Source organism: Andrographis paniculata, unplaced genomic scaffold (genome assembly GCF_009805555.1).
Source record: "Andrographis paniculata isolate CXL003 unplaced genomic scaffold, ASM980555v1 Contig15END, whole genome shotgun sequence".
NCBI classification, from domain to species: Eukaryota; Viridiplantae; Streptophyta; class Magnoliopsida; order Lamiales; family Acanthaceae; genus Andrographis; species Andrographis paniculata.
In genome coordinates, this window is record NW_026137435.1 from 1,330,865 (window position 1) to 1,350,806 (window position 19,942).

At 28.9% G+C, this 19,942-nt stretch overlaps 3 protein-coding genes across 3 annotated transcripts; 2 read left to right on the forward strand and 1 right to left on the reverse strand.

Annotated features, from left to right (window-relative positions):
• The first annotated feature begins 2,897 nt into the window (after positions 1–2,897).
• On the forward strand, positions 2,898–5,604 carry LOC127262757 (uncharacterized). Its single transcript, XM_051291573.1, has 2 exons — positions 2,898–2,999; positions 5,014–5,604. Exon 2 carries the CDS (start codon positions 5,032–5,034, stop codon positions 5,458–5,460), a length of 429 nt encoding a protein of 142 aa, XP_051147530.1. The 5' UTR covers positions 2,898–2,999; positions 5,014–5,031; the 3' UTR covers positions 5,461–5,604.
• Positions 5,605–10,070: 4,466 nt separating this feature from the next.
• On the forward strand, positions 10,071–12,447 carry LOC127260148 (uncharacterized). The gene is made up of 2 exons (XM_051287836.1): positions 10,071–10,224; positions 11,782–12,447. The coding sequence occupies exon 2, from the start codon at positions 11,800–11,802 to the stop codon at positions 12,250–12,252; it is 453 nt and encodes a 150-aa protein (XP_051143793.1). The 5' UTR covers positions 10,071–10,224; positions 11,782–11,799; the 3' UTR covers positions 12,253–12,447.
• Positions 12,448–15,104: 2,657 nt separating this feature from the next.
• Positions 15,105–18,473, reverse strand: LOC127261712 (uncharacterized). Its single transcript, XM_051290047.1, has 3 exons — positions 16,933–18,473; positions 16,118–16,379; positions 15,105–15,891 (listed from the first exon to the last, which is right to left on the reverse strand). The coding sequence occupies exons 1-3, from the start codon at positions 18,030–18,032 to the stop codon at positions 15,712–15,714; spliced, it is 1,542 nt and encodes a 513-aa protein (XP_051146004.1). The 5' UTR covers positions 18,033–18,473; the 3' UTR covers positions 15,105–15,711.
• Between the last annotated feature and the right edge of the window lie 1,469 nt (positions 18,474–19,942).

Below are 19,942 nucleotides of genomic sequence, written 5' to 3' on the forward strand. Positions count from 1 at the left end.
ATTTATACTTTGAACATAATTTTTACTAATAAACATAATAATATTCCATTATATTAGTTAATTGTGATGAAAAAATATAAATATTTTTAAAATATATAAATAAGATAATAAACGAGAAAAAAGAAATTCTTTTTGAGAACTTGAATTTGAAAATACCAACAGTGACACATTTATAAATAAATATTCCCTCGTGCATAAAGGACTTTTTGGGGTTTTGTATTAAAATAAAAATAATAATAGTATTTTATTAATTAATAAAAGTGTGTAAGAGATTTTGACGTTTTTATCCGCTAGACTTTTTGTATAAAATAATTGTATGTGTAATGGTATATTTATAATTTAAGAAAAGATAAGGATATTTTGGTATTAATGTATTATTATTTTATCTAAAATAAAAAATAAATACTTTGAAATAAGACATACAAAAATGGTAAAAAAAATACTTTGAATTGAAACGAAGGGAATATAATATTAAATGTAGTACAAAATAAAAGGCAAGTATAAATTATTTGTTGTAACAAAGAATATACTCCCTCCGTCCCGCAAGAAGGTTGTTATTTGGTTTTTGCGTCATTGTACTTAACATTACAAATATTTTTATATTTGAATAATTTACTCGACAAATATTATTGTATATATATTATAAAAGACTAATAAATATATTTTTGTTTTCTTTTCTTCATTTGTACTATATATTGATATCATAATTAATATTTAAAAATCAACACGCAAAAAGTCAAATAAAAAATAAAAAAATAAAAGTAATTTTCACAATAATTTTTATGAGTATCGTAACACAAAAATAAATAAATAAATAAAATCAAGTGAATAGGTCAAGGTGTGTTTGTTTGGGGGATTGGATTTTAAATATACTATTCATTCTATTTTTTCTCTCAAAAATATCAAATCAAATACCTATTTTTTATTTTTTATATTATACTAAAAATCAATTTTATATTCAAAATATCACATCAACACCTATTTATATCACATCATACAACTATTCAAATTCAAGAGTTTTACTATTTAAATCTCAACTCAAAATTCAAACCCCCAAATAAACACATCCTCGTGTATTTTTGTTGAAATTGTTGGTAAAGAAATTTCTAATGAAAATGTAACTGTTTTAGAAGAATATTTGTAGTGTTTAATTTATTGAAATTTTTTATGTTATTCATTAAAATTGAAAATATTTTGGAGAATTGTGATTTTATTTGGGTGAAATAGTTTTCTTAATTTTTTGAATAATTTATTTAAAAAATAGTGTATTTTACTGAAAATGTGATTTTCTTTTTCTGAATAACGTAATTGTGAAAGAACAATTGTTTTGATTTCTTACTTTTTTATTTTATTTTTTATGAGAATTTTGTTTAGTTAAAATTTTAGTATTTTTGTGTGTTGCTGGGATACTTTTTCTGAAAAAAATAAAAATAATTATAAGATAAATAAGTGTGTTTGTTTGAGGGATTGGATTTTAAATTCACTATTCATCCAATTTTTTTTCCCCAAAAACATCAAATCAAACATCTATTTTGCATTTTTTATATTATACTAAAAATCAATTTTACATTCAAAGTATTACATCGAACACCTATTTATATCACATCATACAACTATTCAAATTCAAAATTTGTACTATTCAAATCCCAACTCAAAATCCAAACCCCAAACAAACACACACTAAATTGAATAAGAAAATTATACAATGAAAATAACGTTAAAATTACGGCATACAATGTGTTACTAATAATAATAATAATTACTATTATTATAATAGTAATACGTGCATAGGAAAATGTTTGTAACAACGTTACAGTCTGTATATTTTGTTGGCCAACTCAATTTTTTACACTAAATTTATTTATCGCAATACCCCTCCGTTCCATAATAAATTATTATTATTTTTTATTTTAATCTGTTCCATAACAAAGTATTCATATATTTTTTTAGTAACGGTACTATCTATCTAACATTACAAATACTCTTACAACTTATAATATATTACACAAATGTCATTGCTTTTATATTACACAATACTAATAAGGTTATTTAGTAATTTTTAATTTATTCCTACTAAATCTCAATATAATACTAATATTTTTAAAATTTTGTACAAAAAAGAAAACGGATACCTAGTTATGTGACAGAATAGTATTATATTTATAACAATCAAAGGCCTCTTGTAAGTCTCATGAATAGGACACGAACAGTTATAAAGTCATGAATTCTTACTATATATCTATGAATGTTAAACATATAATAAAATTTACTACCTTCGTGCAGCTCTAAGAGTCTCATTTACTTTTTGCACATTGATATTTAAATATTAATTATTATATCAAAATGTAGTACAAATTAAGAAAAAATTATAAGAATACTTTAATTAGTTTATTATAATACTAATAGAAGGACATTTGTACAAAAGATTATACAAATATAAATATATTTTTAATTTTAAATACAATCACGCAAAAGGTAAATGTGATCCTAAAGACGGACGAAGTGAGTATTTATTATACAAAATGGATAGTAGTAATAAAAATGCTATTTATATTGTTGTTGCGTTCTTAAGAAAATAAAATAAAAATAAATAATTTGTAAATATTTATAATTTAGATTATGCATGGTCTTTAATTTATGCTGCTAATTTTTTTTAATAGTTGGTAGTTTGAAATAATAATAATAATAATAATAATAATAATAATAATAAAAATATAGTGAATGTGATACGGGGATTCAAACCCAAAACCATTGGTAATATCTTTAAGCCAATAATTTACTTTTTTAGGCCCAATAGGCTCACAGGCGTCGGCCCATTAACTATATGGAAACGAATTTTATATAAACTGAAGGGCCTCTCTGCAATTTTTGTAGCTATTAGCGGTTTTGAAGGATCATTCAGTTTTATAGAGCGAGTCTCTCTGTGCCTTACCCTCTCATGTCTCAACCAACCACTGCTCCAACCGCCGTCGCAGCTGCGTAGAATTCGCCTCTCTCTAGTAAGTTTCGATGTTTTCTTTTCCGTTTAGGTTCCCTGAGAATGCAATCGGAGTTGCAGAAATATCGAAATGTTGTGAATTTGATGGTTTCGTTGCTTTATTATTATTGTTGTTGTTTATGATTTAGTTTTCGTTTTCGTTTTGTTAACTGGATTGCTGAGAATTTTTCTGAAACTGTTTCCTGAATTATGAAATTGAGTCACATTTGCTGTTGAAATGATTTTGTCGAGGTTTATTATACTGAAGATTGTTGGCTGGAGTAACTGTGGCCTTAATGCGTTTTTTTTGGTTTTTTTGATGAACTGTTATTTCGTGATTGATGTGCAGTGAATTACTGTTGTTTTATCGTTGAGACGATGTCAAGTAGAGCCGTAAAAATTGGTTAAGTCCGTCGGGATGGCTCGCCCCACCCAAGGAGGGTTGTATTGTAATTTTTTAAACCCATTAAAATGCGGACGGACAGTGGGTAATACACTTTATTTAATAAATAACATATTATTATTTTTAATTAAGACGAATAAAATAAAATTTATATTATTATTAGATTAAATAAATTAATGAATATTGTCTACATGTTGTTTTTTTTTCTCTATCTTATTTATTTTGAGATTTTATTATTTGTTTTTGTTCCTCTTTCATTTTATTATTTTATAATATATATTTTTTTTATTTTACACTAAAATATTTTTTATTATTAATTTTTTTAAATACATTAACTAATAATAAGATTTAGAATTGAGAATTTTTATATTTGTTATTTATTTTAAAATATTTATTATTTAAATTCTACAAAAACTATTTTTTAGCTATTTTTAAAATTAATTACAAAAATTTTATAATATTAATATTTTTAAAAGCTCGTGGGCTAGCCTGCTTAACTCGCCACCCGCGGTAGGTTGGGTTAGGATGATGAAATTTTGATCCGTTACCCGCAAAACATAATTTATAATTATGATTTAGTAATTTTAAGAAGTTGATTGAGAGTACGTTAGTATTTTTTTATTTTTTTAAAATCTTGAATTACATAATTATTCAGCTCATATGGTGACCTGAATAAAAGTTTGATGAGCTCTAGTACTTGATGCAACAAAACACCATTAAAATGTCTTCTTTGTCAAACTCTTGAATAGGTAGGTTTAGTTGTCTTTCAGTTGTGAAACATGAATGGAATCAATTTCTTTTCTGTTCTTTTATGTTTGCACACTCCCACCATTATGGTTTTCATTATAAAGGGGTCGAGAAAAGAATATAAAGGGGTCGACAAAAGAATAGAAAGGGCGTGTTTGACAATTAGCTGATTAACTGTTAGCGGTTAGCTGATTTAATTGTTTGATATTAGTGGTTTATATATTATTTTTTGAGTTTAGAATGTTCGAAATTTTGTTATTAGTTATTGAATGTTGCAAAAGTGTTATAAAATAGTATTTATTTTTATTATAGTTAGATTTTTTTAAAAAAAAATATTTTTATTGAAAAATATAAATAATTTTTTTCTATAAAATATAAAATAATAAATAATAAATTTTTTTGTGTATATATTTATTATGTTAAATATCGATTAGTTCATTATATTTATAATTTTCAATTTATTTAATTTAATTTTAGTATAAAATTTATATAATATAATTTTAATATAAAAATAAATTATGAATTTTTATATTTCCTATTTTGTGTTAATTTTAATAAATTTATATGTTTTACAATTAAAATAAATTTATAAAAGTAAATATATAATATAATAAAATATTATAATATAATTAATAAATAATCCAAATATATTTATTTGGATAAAATTCATAATAAATTTTTAAGGGCAAATAAAAAATAAAAAATATTAATTAAAAAACTATTCTAAAACACCCGATAAATTAGTTTTTTAAGTCTAAATAATTATTTAAAAAAATTAATTTACCAAACAAATTAAAAACTGTTCAATAACGTAAAAATTCTTCAAAAAAAAAAAAAACTCTTTCCAAACACTCTCAAAATATTTCCATAATGAACATATCTGCAGGTTTGCCTGCCCGAAGCCATGGAGAAAGCACTTGTACAAGAGCAAATGAGTGCTGCAAATACAAATTCAAATTCAAACTCAAATGCAAATGCAAATGCAGAAGCTAAAAAAAAGAACGACGACAAGAAGCTTAGAAGAATGCCGAGCCCGCGTGAAATGGTGTCTCACTACGAAAAACAGGGGATGGAAACTCAAGAAGCCTCCCTCAAAGTGATCAAGAACCTACAGGGAGCAGTATTCAAGTTATTGACAGATAGTCGAAAGACCGACTCTCAGAACACAACCTCCAACCAGCTGGACACTCTCCATTCTCGTCTCCTCCACCTCGAATCCAAGCTCGACTCCAAGCCCGGCTACCCACAGGCATTGGCGCTCGGCGTCGCCTCTTCTGGCATTTGCAATGCAGCGTGCCAAATCTGGGATTCGGTTCGCAGGGCCGGCTCTTAGCTGTTACAGGTACCTATGCTTTAACTGCCTTAAATCTTCAATGCATGCATTTTCACATCTTAGGATATAATGTGGGAAAGCATAATAATGCTAAGTTAAAAAAATAAATAGATTGATTTGCGATTGAAATAATACTCCCTTCGTCTTTTAATAATATATTCATTTATTTTTTGTGTAGTTGTATTCAATATTTAAAATATTTTTATCCATTGACTTGAGAATCCACCACCACTATCTGAAAGTGCTCACTAAATAAATTTTGGCCGAACCTTATACCATATAAACTATGCCCGACAGGTAAGTCACACTAGGCGAACTATGTGTGACAGGTGACCTCACGGTTATAAGTCCAACTCCCACACAAATATCGTTATATTTGTATTGTACTAATAGATAATTTTATTTTAATTTATACTACACACGAAAAAAAAAAAAAATAAATACTTAATTAAGAGACAGAGTTAGTATAATTTTGACTATGAATGGATTTATTCTACGAGCTATGAATAGTTAAATATATTCATTTTTTAATTTAATAAATATAATTTAATATACTAATAGAATATTGTTATATACCAATATATATATATTTAAAAAAATTAATATTTAATATAAAATATTAATATTTTTTTTATATTATCGATATAATTTTAAATTACATTGAAATAGAGCATTTTTTATTTTGTATTCTTCTAGATATTTGATAAACAGAGCATTTTCTATTTTAAACAATTTTAAATTACATTGAAATAGAGCATTTTTTTATTTTGTATTCTTCTAGACATTTGATAAACACAGCATTTTTTATTTTAAACAATTTTAAATTACATTGAAATAGTAAATATATATAGTTATAAAAACTTATTCTTTATGGCCTCTATCATCCCATTTAAGAGATAAAATTTTGTTTTTTTTTTATTATGAATTCCTTCTTTTTTTTCTAATAAAACATATTATTCTTTTTTTAAGATATCCCTCAAAATTATATTAAAATAATAATACATGATCAAATATAAATACAAACCATAAAAACAAAAATTTTGTTGAAGGCAAGGTGATTTATATTATGGAATATCATAATAGTACTATATTGGGTGTGTTCTTTTGACCTTTTTTTTAAATTTTTTTTAAAATTTATATATTTATTATAAAAAAACGGTTTTCTGCAAGAAATTGTAAAAATATATTTTAAAATAAACTATTAACTAAGAGAAAACAAGAAATAAATAAATAAATAAAATTAAATTGTTAAAATACATTTCTACTAGCATATATAGTCCTATTAAAAAAAAAATGGTGTACTAATTTAGAGAGATTTTTCAATCAATGAAAATATAAAAATATTAGTGAGAATAAATAAATATATCTATTTTGTTATTTAAATGCATTTCGTGACCCTTTACTAAAAAATCCCACCTCATAGACAAAATTTTAATTAGAAGAAATATTCATGGGATATTGAAAAAATAAATTATATAATATCATTTGTATTTTAGTAAAAATGTATGAAATATTACGTATTTTATTTATAGTGTAAATTATACTTTAAATTAAAATATACATAAAATATTCTGTTCATTCAAAACTGATATTTGATTATAAATGTATAATTAAATTATACAAGTTCATACATAAACAAAAATAGTAGAATATGGTCATAAAAAAATATATAGTAGAATATATTAAATAATATTTTTGTAATAAAATAAATAAATAAATAATTGTCAACTCTTTAATTGATTCGCTGTTCAAAATCCAGTCAGCCATCAAATTTTAGCGGTGGCCTCATGCACGGGAAGAATTCGATACACTTTAGGTTGTGTTTGAACAGCGCTAATACTATAATTTTGAATTTGGATTGAGATTTGAATAGTAAAAATTTTGAATTTGAATAATTGTATGATATGATATAAATAGGTGTTGATGTGATATTTTGAATGTAAAATTGATTTTTAGTACTCCCTCCGTCCCAAACACTCTGCAACATTTTATTTTTTGTTTGTCCCAAACTCATTGCAACATTTCAAAATTTAGAAATAATTAATAATATTTATATACATATTCACTTTATTCTATCACATCACTCAAATAAAAAAATAAATAATCATTTTTCTCTCCAATCACATCACTTAATATCCAAATTATCTTAAATTATCATACTTAATACTCTCCACCTAAAATACCATGCAAAATACAAATGTTGCACGGTGTTTGGGACGGAGGGAGTATAATATGAAAAATGAAAAAATAGGTGTTTGATTTGATATTTTTTGGAGAAAAAAATTGGATGAATAGTTGATTTAAAATTCAATCCTCCAAACAAACACAAAATCTAATTTAGATTAAATTAAATTTTGTGTTTTTGTTAATTTTAAAATATTTTATCAAAAAAATAATTAAGTTTGTTCACTTTGTTTTTGAATAGATCTGTTATTCAACATTCTTATCAAACTCAAGTGGTATAATAAAACATACAGAAATATCAAATCCAAATTTTTTAAAAAGTTTTTCTACTTAAATAGAATAAACTTAGACTTAAAAAAAATCTTTTTAATTAACCGACCGACCGATTTATTATTATTTTTTTTTTATAAAAATATTATTTTATTATTATATATTAAGAATAACTTTCGACTTAACAATAATATTTATCTAAGTAATTTTAATTATAAATTTATTATAAAAAATATATTTTTTTAATTTATATATATTAAATAATTATATATACTTTATTTTTTTATTTCTAATACTACATTTGTAAATAAATAAAAATATTATGTAGTCTTTTAAATAAGTTTGTAAACTATGCCAGATTTTTAAAAATGGTTTTTAGAGTTTTTACAGCCAAATTTAAACCAAATATTTTTAAAATATGTCAGACCTATTTAGCCAAAGTCCCACTGCAACTTATATCATCAACTAATGTCCATATCTGTACTTGATTGGAAAATTTATATGGAAATGATCGTTCTATTGGCCATCTCTGTTGGATAATCAGTTATTTAATCAGTGAAATTTAATGTTAGCAAATTAAATTTGAAATCTACCGAACGCATTAATCGGTAAGTGAAATTGCGACGAGCCGATAAACCAAGTTAATTATATTAATTTGGATGAAATAAATAAAAATTATTTATTTACTGGATATGAGGTTTTTTAATATTTTGACTATTTTGTCTGTTTTAAAACAAATCAAATTGTACAGCTTTAAGTTAAACTCAGGTATATAGCTTAAGTAGCAGGATTATCTGGATGAAATTTTATCCTATCGATAGATTTATTATAATCTCAAATTGAAGGTTTGAAGTTAGAATAAATTACAATCGTTTCAAATAGAAAGTTTGAAATTAGAATAAATTACGATTGTTTAAAATGATAATTTAAAATTAGAATAAATTACAATCGTTTCAAACGAAATCTTTAAAATTAGAATAAATTACGACCAGCTTAAACGGAAGTTTGAAATTAGAATAAAATTACATCGATAATTAAGATCGTAATTGATTCATTGTCATTTTGGCACAGTGAAAATGCAGGTCCTCTCCGCTAAAAACACCAACAAACATTTTCTCAAGTTCAGTTCTTCTCTCATTTGAATAAGAACGCCGACCATCGGAAGCATTATCGGAGGTATCTAATTTTCGAAAAAAAAAAAAAAAAAAATCATTCTTGACTCAATTTTACGTTACATTTATTTATAGCACTATTTATTTAAATTAACAAAACAATGCTTTAGTGGGTTGGATTAGAATTGCTACTAAATTCTAGTTATATAACTATGAATGTTAAATATATATTCTATGTCCCACTTAATTTATCTATTATTCTAATTTTTATTTGTTCCATATAATTTATCTTTTTCATTTGAAATACAATTATAAACTTTAATTATATTTAAAGTTCATAATTTATATATATATTTTTATTTTAATGAAACTATTTAGTTATTTTAATCTTAATTTCAAATTATTTTTATAAAATCATAATTTTTTTTACTAATATACTTTTTAATTACTCACTAATTACAAAATATTTAAAATTCCGTTCCTAATCTAAATTGGACAAATTAGCAAGGACGGAAGGAGTAATAAGCTTAATTATAAAATTTAGGCTAGTATTTTATTTATTATACAAAATAGATAGTAGTAATAAAAATGCTAATTATACTGTGTGTTTAGTTGTGAGATTTTGGTTTTGGATTTTAATTTTGAATAGTAAAATTTTGAATTGAAATAGTTGTTTGATGTGATATAAATATGTGTTAATGTGATGATTAAATTGCAAAATTAGATTTTAGTGTAATAAAATAAATAAAAATTGGGTATTTAATTTGATTTTTTTTTAGGAAAAAAAATTAAAATAGTAAAATTATGGATAAAATCTTACCGGTAAACAAAGCGCATTGTTGTTGTGATCTTAAAAAAATGATAATAATAATAACAATAATTTTTAAATATTAATAAGTTAGATTATGCATGGTCTTTAATTTATGCTGCTAAAATTTGAACCCAAATCCATTACAATATCTTTAAGCCGATAATCTATTTCCTTAGGCCCAATGGGCTCAAAAGTGTCGGTCCATTAACTAAATGGAAACGAATTTTATATAAACTGAAGGGCCTCTCTGCAATTTTTGTAGATATTAGCGGTTTTGAAGCATCGTTCAGTTTTATTGAGCGAGTCTCTCCGTGCCTTACCCTCTCAAGTCTCAACCAACCACTGCTCCAACCGCCGTCGCCGCTGCCTAGAATTCGTCTCTCTCTAGTAAGTTTCGACGTTTTTTTTTTCCGTTTAGAAGCCCTGAGAATGCGAGCGGAGTTTCAGAAATATCGAAATGTTGTGAATATGATGGTTTCGTTGCTTTATTATTATTATTGTTGTTGTTGTTTTACGAGTTAGTTTTCGTTTAGTTAACTGGATTGCTGAGAATTTTTCTGAAAAAGTTTCCTGAATTATGAAATTGAATTGGAGCTACATCACATTTGTTGTTGAAATGATTTTGTCATGGTTTATTATAGGGAAGATTGTTCACTGGAGTAACTGTGGCCTTAATGCGTTTTTTGTGTTTCTGTTTTTGTTGATTAACTGTTATTTCGTAATTGATGTGCAGTGAATTGCTGTTGTTTTATTGTTGAGAGGATGTCAAGCGTGTTTATGGCATTGAGGGCTACTTCTTGTTTCTTTGTTACTTGTTTCTTCTTTGAGTAGTCGAAATGATAATAGATGACCATATGCTCTAGTGATGGGGATGCTAAAATAACTTGAGAGAAGATGTTTCATTAGAATCCATGGATATGTTCTTAGTTAAAAGGATATGTGTATGATTTGTTTTTTTCCTCCAGCATAGGTTTTACATAGAAGCAGTGATTGAGAGCGGAACACTAAAAGAAAAGTTTTAGGGTGGAAACGGCTTAATTTGGGGAGTGAAAGCATCTTTCAATTACAAAGAAAGAACGTAAGATTACTGTAGATTCCTTTCATATACAGAGTGAACAAAACTTCAATGTTGAGGTCAGGACGAAAATCTTTTTTTGGTTCTTTAACCATTCGTCTGCCTGTTTATTATAGTTTGTGACTGTTTGTTTGCCATGTTTGGGATATGAATCATATTAAAATGTAATTATATTATTATTCACAGCATTCAAGTATGTCTTCTTTCTCAAACTCTTGAATTAGTAGGTTATCTTTCATTTGTGAAACATGAATGGAATCAATTTGTTTTCTGTTCTTTTTTATTACCTGAAATGCGACAAATATAAAAGCTTTTTATTTTTTCCGCTATTAATCACTCATGTCTTCTTTTTTGTTCATTCATCAACTCGCCACTTACTTCATCCAGTGATTTTCAACACCGGCTATCCACTCTGTAAGGCAATAAGATACTAAGATCCTTGATGAACCTGTCTTAATCTTGTATTTAAGTATGTCATTAGAGCTTAATCGGGCCTAGTGGAGTTGCTTAGGGGTGATAATTTGCTTGCTATCTTTTAATCAACACCTGAATTTACTGCCTCGTATCAAATTACTATTGAAATTCCGAGTTAGGAATTTGTAATGTTATAGCTCCATAGATTGTTGCTTATTACTTGTTTGTTAAGTGCAAGACGTATTTCGAGGTGAAAATATTTTCTGCATAGCTTTTCAACTCACATATCTTAGGATGAATACAAGTTCATTTTACATGACCCTTTCAGACCGTACACGGCATTTGCACACTCTATCATTATGGTTTTCATTCTTGTGTCTGAGTCTAAAATCCATATTAGAATTTGGGAGTCGAAAATAGAATATAAAGTAATTGCGTAGTGGACATATCTGCAGGTTAGCCTGCCCGAAGCCATGGAGAAAACACTTGTAGCAGAGCAAATGAGTGCTGCGCAGTCAAATGCAAATGCAAATTCAAATGCAAATGTAAATGCAAATGCAGAAGCTAAGAAAAATAATGATAACAAGAAGCAGCGTAGAAGAATGCCGAGCCCGCGTGAAATGGTGTCTCACTACGAGAAACAGGGGATGGAAACTCAAGAAGCCTCCCTCAAAGTGATTCAGGACCTACAGGGAGCACTATTCAAGTTAGTGACAGATAGCCGAAAGACCAACTCCCAAAACACCACCAAGGGCGCCCCCGCCTCAACCAAGCTGGACACACTCCATTCTCGTCTCCTCCACATCGAATCCAAGCTCGACTCCAAGCCCAGTTACCCACAGGCCTTGGCACTCGGCGTCGCCTCCTCTGGCATTTGGAATGCAGCGTGCCAAATCTGGGATTCAGTTCGCCGAGCCGGCTCTTAGCTCTGTCACAGGTACCTCTGCTTTAACTGCCTTAAAATCTTCAATGCATTTCGTATCTTAGGATATAATGTGGAAACATAATAATGCATGCTTAAAACACATGGAATCAGCTCAAACCCGACGGGATATCGGCACTCGATTTTCGCTGCTTTTTTTACCATCTTCTAAATAATCTTGCCATTGGGTGTTTGTTGCCTTGCTGCTTTATCTTCAACTTGGTTTTATTCAACTGCTTTTTTAAGCTTTTACTCTTTTAGATGATACTTTAACTTCAGGTTTTAGCTATTAAACTTTTAACATGTTGGTTACGGACGGGTGGGGTGGGGTGGGGTGGGGTGGGTGTGTTGGTATTTGAAATATTATGCATTTGAATGGTGTTTTTTTTTCTTTTTTGAAGGTTTATAATAGTGCAACATGTCGTAAAATACAAGCAAAAGTTCACTAATTTTTCGATTGCATGTAATACTTATTCTCATTTTTATTTATTTATTTATTTTTTATTTTTTTTCCGTTAGTTAAATTTATTTTATGACTACTTTTAATAAATTAAAAAATTTAATATTTAATTTGTATTCTTTATTCAATATTATTTATTATAATTATTTTTTTTATTTTCTTTAATTAATTACTAAATCTACGAAAGTACCTCAAATTAATTTTTTTTTTTTTTTACTTTTTAATAAAATAGTTTTTTTTTTTTTAAAAAAAAAAAAAATTGTATCCATTATAATGGGGTTACTTTTATAGAACGATGGATATATTATTTAGACTGTTTTATAAATTATACGATAGTATAATTTATAGTGCACTTCATATACTGAGCTGTTTTGGGCTTTTCGCATAGCTTATAAGGCTTTCCAATAGGAAACAAATGAGTGGTTTTGATTTGTTTGCCTTTAAAAAAAAAAAAAAAAAAGAAAAAAAAAAAGGAAAAAAATCGTTTGTAGGATTTTGTCAAAATCCTACTATTCATCCAAAATTTTCTCTCAAAAATATCAAATCAAACACTTATTTTTTATTTTTGATATTATACCAAAAATTAATTTTACATTCAAAATTTTTACTATTCAAGTCCAAATCCAAAATCTAAACCCCCAAACAAACACACACAGTGATATTTCAAATAATTTGGGTGTTTTCTTTATCAAATCCTTTTATTCTAGAAATATCAAATTAAATATCTATTTTTTTTATTTTTTTAACTATAAAATAATTTTTATATTTAAAGTATCATATTATATCACTATTTTAATTCAGAAATTTTATTATCCAAATTCTAAACAAGCACACCCTTAATATTCTCTCTGTAGGGATTTTTGTGCTTGTATGACATGAAAATTAAAACAAATAATGATATAATTATGTCCGATGAACGTATATGTTAACTATATATGCATATGTATTTACTTGTAATATTTTGATTTTGTTTTTTTGTTTTAAATAATAAAATTTTAAATTGAAATAATTGTTAACATGATACATGTTTGATGTAAAAATAAATTATAGTGTAATATAATAAATAAAAAATAAAAGTTTGATTTGATATATTTAGAAAAATAATAATAATAAAAATAATAAAATCTTTAAAAGTAAACCCATAGGTTTGAATGTTATGGCTTGAAAATGCAAAAAAATTGTAATGAATAGTGTTTGATATAACCAAATGTTTAATTTAATATTTGGAACATAAACTTATTATTATTATTATTATTATTATTATTATTATTTGGTAATATATTAAATAAAAAAATATTTAATATGATTATTTATTATAATAATAATAATAATAATTATTATTATTATTATTTAATGGATAATACTTGATCTAAATGGACATTAGAAAATCCCGCGTTGGTGTTGGTTCAAGAGTCGTATGATATTAGAAATTTTTATTTATATATGTCCCTAATTACAATTACGATATCCAAAAGAATTTATGGGAAATATAATTAATAAATAATTAAAAATATACTTAATAAAATTAATTACAATATAATATAAAATAAATATATGTTAAAATTAAAATAATTAATTAATCTAATTAAAATTAGATAAATTATAAAATTTAAAATATATAATTTTTTTTTTTAAAAAAAAGGTAACATGATGTGAAACGTACATAAAATAAAAATTGTAAGAATTTGTTTTTTACTTTTCAAATTTACTATTTAGATTTTGCATATTTCTCGAAAAAAAAATAATTTTTCTTCCTACAAAATATTCCATGGTACAATATTTTAGTACTAAAATCAAACCAATTTTTTCTTAAACTAAACATGCTCTAAGATAATAGGTGGGATAGAAAAGTAAATAATAAACCGAGTTTGCTCAACTTATTATTGAGTCCTTAATGTAATAGTACTTGTTGATTCAATTGATGGATAAGAAATGCATTAAATATGGAAAGTAGATACATGATCATCATACTTGATTCATTTCAACCCCACCCCACCCCACCCACCCCACACCCAAGTTCCAATGCTGCTGTGTTCTACATTACAGTGAAATTGCAGCAGCCATCACCAATCCAATCCAATCCTATCCATTTCTAATATCAAACACCAATCAATATCTATCATCCATCACTATAATACTAAATCAAATCATAAATAAAAACACTTCTACTTCTATCCATCACTCTCTCTCTCCCAATCCAACACAATAATAATCCCATCATTCATCAATCAATTAATCTTAACTAAACTCTCTCACTCTCACTCTCTCTCCACACCAAAACATATATATATATATATATATCTCTGCACATTCAATACAATACATACCCAGAGAGAGAGAGACAGATAGATGATTCAGAATGAGCAGCAGGCAGGCAATTAAGTAAGTAAAAGAAAGAAGCCCCTAATAAAGTAGTAGAAGTTAAGTTGAAAATATTACACCTCTCTATTAAGAAGCAGTTTCTTGATTAGCAGTGTGTGTCTTTCTGTCTGTCTGTCAGTCATATGCTCTCCTCCCTCCTTCCCAACCCTCACATTCTAGACAGAGACAGAGAAATCTAGAGAGAGAGAGAGAGCAGTGGTGTGGTGATTAGTAAGCAAGTATGTGGCAAGGGGTTTCCCTCACCACCACAGCACCACTCAAACTTAACATTTCCTATACTATACTATACTATACATACACAAAACACGCCAACCATATACCAAAATACCAAAAACACAATAACAAAGAGAGACAGAGACAGAGACTGTGAGAGAGAGAGAGAGAGAGAGAGAGAGAGAGAGAGAGAGATCATCTTCATGTCTCTCTCCTCCCAACACTCTGATGCTTACTATCGAAACACCGGCTGCTGACGAAAATTCAGCTTGCGTTGTAGTGCAAGGAAACCAGAGAAGATCTTGCCTGCCATGTTCGGACAAACCCCAGTTCGCGTACTAATTATTGGCGGTGTGTGTCATCGTCGTCATCAGCAAGAAGACTGCCCCATAAGGCTCGCAGTTTGTATTATGCAATGGGTATCGGATTCTCGTCACTCCCGCTTCTGCGGTGCATTTGTTTCTGCACAGCCTTCACTGCAGCCACTCGAGCAGCATTGGCCGCCTTATTGGCTGCAGTAACTGCTCGGTTCACTCTCTCGTCAACCTTACTCACTTCATAGGCTTTCTCAGCAGCTCGTCGAGCTTCCTAATAAGATCAAAACATAAGCTCATTAGAGATTCTTCGAGATTATAACCAACATTTCCATTTTCTGTTCTGCATCATTACATTACACTGCCAAATTGTTTTATCAGAGTTTCGGAAAAGGGCTCAGCTTTAAACTTCCCGGGATAATTCAAGAAAGCATCAGTGTTATCATCAAAGCGAGAATAATGTCGGGTAAATGTGAAGAACAATAAGGGAAACTTATTACCTGAACAGCATTAAGAACTTTGGAGTGGTTTACGGCAACAGGAGAAACGGGATAGCTAGCACTCTGCGTGCTTGGGACATCAAGAATTCCATTCTGCCAATGGCCAGACTGAGTTTCGCCATTTCTGAAAGTGTACATTCCAAGCCCCTGCCTTCTACCCTCGTGCCAAGCACCCTCATAGCGGTGCCCATTCGCAAAGAAATACACTCCGAATCCGTGCATCTTATCAGCAAAATATTCTCCAGCATACCTGTCCCCATTCCTGGACTCAACAACACCAGAATATCGCATCTTCATCAACCCAATAGATTTTATTAAGTATGCAGATGCATAAACAAGAAAAATCAACACCATTTATTCGTCTAAAACCATCTTCTTGCTCGTAGATTCTGCTTGGCTTGCTATAAACCAACCATTAAGCATCACACAGCATCAGAAAAATCTACTAAAAGTTGAAGAGAATTATATTGCTAGCAACAAGAATAACAAGATAATAACAGACAATATCAAACACCACAAGACCTTCGTTTTGAGCAAGTTTCTAATAAGATAACCTAATATATCCCCAAATTCCAGCAGCTAGAAGCACATGTCATTCGAAACCCTATTTCATACCATGCTTAGAATAATTTTTTTGCACAAACAACTAAATGGTTCTTAAGAGTATCAATACTCAAAGCTGCACAAATAATAGTCAAAAGAATACATTCAACCTATTCGAAAAGCTAGTCCATTGGGGTATGCTTATATAGCTAACATCAAAAAACCAAAATGCAAAATGCAACACATAAGAAACCAATTATCAGCAGCTATACCTGAAATGGTAATGTCCAAGGCCATGCTTAACACCCCACTTAAATTCTCCAACATATCGACTCCCATCCTCACAGGTATGAATCCCACATCCATGGCTCTGCCCATTAGACCATTCCCCGGCGTACACATCCCCCGTGTAAAACCTATACACTCCGAAACCATGCCTAAGACCTTGTCGATACTGCCCTCTATATCGGCTCCCTCTCGCCCATGTCTCCACCCCATAACCATCATACTTGCCGTCGATCCAATCCCCTTCGTATCTTCCACTCATGTAATAGTAATACACTCCACTCCCCGAACACTTGCCCTTGTGAAACTCTCCCTCGAACACATCCCCATTGCTGTAGGCTTGCACGTAGCATCCTGTGATCGCCTTCTTGTCTGGTTTTGCTCGAGACCCTATCGACCAAAAGACAGGCAAATGTGGGCGGGAGATTCGGTCCTTCGCAGATATCTTGAGCGGGAGTGATCTGGACAGGAAGAGTCTTATGGTGGGGAGCCTTGGGATGGCTAAGTTAAGGGAGAAAAGGAGGGCAGCGGAGAAGGCGAAAGCCGATAGGAAATCGAGGATAAAAGAGCTGGAAGGATGGGATACTAAAAAGTAGAAGAAAGGGAGGCTGAGGAGGAGAATCAGGCGGACGTGGAGGCGCAGCCGGCGGCGCAGGTGGCGGAACTGGTGGTGGAAGTGTGTCAGGAAGTTGTGAGACCTGTTGTAGAAGAGATTGAAATTCGCCGGGCGGTGGTGGTGATGGTGATGGTGGTCCGGCGGCGGAGAGACGGCGCGGCCGTAGTTGTGCAGAGCGTTGGAGAGGGTGGGGGTCTTGGCAAAGCGCTGTTGCCTCTGCTGCTGCTGAGGAGACCTCTTGAAGGGGGCGCGCTTGAGGGCAAAACCGTCATTCTGCTCATTCTCGGCGTCGATTAGGATCTGCAGCGTCGTATGGGCGGCGGAGGACGGCGGATGGACGGCCGGCGGATTGGAAGGGTGGGGATGCTTCTGCGTGAGGGACGCCGGCGGTAGCGGCGGAGTGGGATTGAAATCGGAAGAGACGCCGCTGCTGTCTTTTCCGATCTGTACTTCCGATTTCTTCTGATGCATCACATAGCCAACAAATCCAAATCCAAATCCAAATCCCTAATTGAACACCACTGGGCAAATCAATCAATCGAAAATCGGCGATTTCTTCCTCCAATCGTATCCTATCCTCGGGATTGCAGCCCTAAGCCAAACGCAAGCAAACTTTTCCCCAATTTCTACCCCACACACAGACACGAACACAGAGGTATGTTTATATATAGCGCGTGCAGGCGATGGCGAATCTGTCTATGTCTAAAAATGGAAAAGATAAGAGCAGAGTGATGGCGTGCAGGAGGAAGATGGAGGAGCGTAGAGTAGGAGGTGAGGAGTGGTTATTAATGGCAGTGGTGCGGCGGCGGCGGCGGCGGCGGTGGTGGCGGTCGGAAGGAAGGAGGAGAGATTGAATTCAAAAACAATTAAAAGCAGGAGCAGCAAAAAGGGAAAAGGAAAGGGGGGCTTGGTATTACCCTTTTCCTATATATCCATAAATCGATTGTTTTTCTTTCTATTTTCGGTTGTACCCCTCTATTTCTACTTTATTACTTCTTCGCCCCATTTTTTTTCTTTTCATTATATTATAAATAAATTATATATTCATTTAAAAGACAAAAAAAAAAAAAAAATTTCCATCCCGCGTATATTTAATATCGGTTTTATCCGTCTCACATGTCATCAATTTTATTTTTTTTTATATAAATTTTAATCTCATTTTAAATTTTTTAATTTATAATTTTTTAAATTTTAATTAGATTAATTAACTATTTTATTCTTAATTTATAATTATTTATATTTAAAATAATTATTTTTACTAATTATATTTATTATAAATTCTTTTATTTACAATAATCCAAACAGGCTAAGTGGAACGAAGAAAATAACATAATTACTTAGGAGTGACGGGTGGAGACAATTTGAATTTAGCTGCCAATCCAAAGCCAAAACATCACCAACAAATGTGTTTGATTTGAATTTTTATGTAATATTTTATTATAAAAAATAATAATAACACTTCCCCGTGAGAGTTGGCACTGAAATTAAAAAGTAATAGTATTTAATTAAAAAGGGTATAAAATAATATAAAAGACTAAAATACTCATATTTTTGAAAAATTTTTAAAAAATAGAATAGAATAATGATTATGAGTAATTTGAAAAAATACGAATAATTTTGTTATAAATTAGTAATCTCAATTACTAAATAAGAAAACGTGGCAATTATTTTTGAAACAAACGAAAAAAAAAATTATTTTTGGACGAAGAGAGTATATTTTTATGTTAAAGAAAACAGATGAATAGACATATTAAAAAAAAAAGTATCTGTAATGCTAAGTAGATAGTATAATTATTAGAAAAAAAATGAATATTTTGTTAAAAAAAATAAAAAAGTTAATACATTGTTAAGAGAGGGAGAGTATAATAGTCAATTCTGTTTTATATTAAAATAATGAAATAACTTGATTGTAAGTTAAATTAGTATATAATATAATATTTAATTTATATGAATATTGTTTTATATCAAATAAACTTGTATATAATATAAAGACATAAAAAATGTTTGTATATTTAAATATGATTTATATAAATTAATTTATAAAAAATATATTTGTTTATTTATTTTTAAAAAATATAAATTTATACCGTAATAGTATATTTTTTACTTCAATGCTTAATAACACCTTTGTTAGTATTATATACTTCCTCGATCTCATAACTAAGTACTCGTTTGCTTTTTACACGTAGTTTTAGAAATATTAGTATTATATTGGAATATAATATGAATAAAATAGAAATGACTAAAATAACCTTATTAGTATGTGTGATATAAAGATAATAACATTTGTTTATATATTGTAAATTGTAAAAGTATTTATAATATTAGGTAGATAATACAATTACTAAAAAAATGAATATTTTATTACGGAATGTACTAAA

Coding starts and splice junctions, on each gene's coding strand:
- LOC127262757 (XM_051291573.1), top strand. CDS start 5,032: ATGGAGAAAGCACTTGTACAAGAGCAAATGAGTGCTGCAAATACAAAT.
- LOC127260148 (XM_051287836.1), top strand. CDS start 11,800: ATGGAGAAAACACTTGTAGCAGAGCAAATGAGTGCTGCGCAGTCAAAT.
- LOC127261712 (XM_051290047.1), bottom strand. CDS start 18,032: ATGCATCAGAAGAAATCGGAAGTACAGATCGGAAAAGACAGCAGCGGC. Junction 16,380..16,932: donor CTTGGACATTACCATTTCAG/GTATAGCTGCTG, acceptor TGTTGAGTCCAG/GAATGGGGACAGGTATGCTG. Junction 15,892..16,117: donor AAGTTCTTAATGCTGTTCAG/GTAATAAGTTTC, acceptor TGATCTTATTAG/GAAGCTCGACGAGCTGCTGA.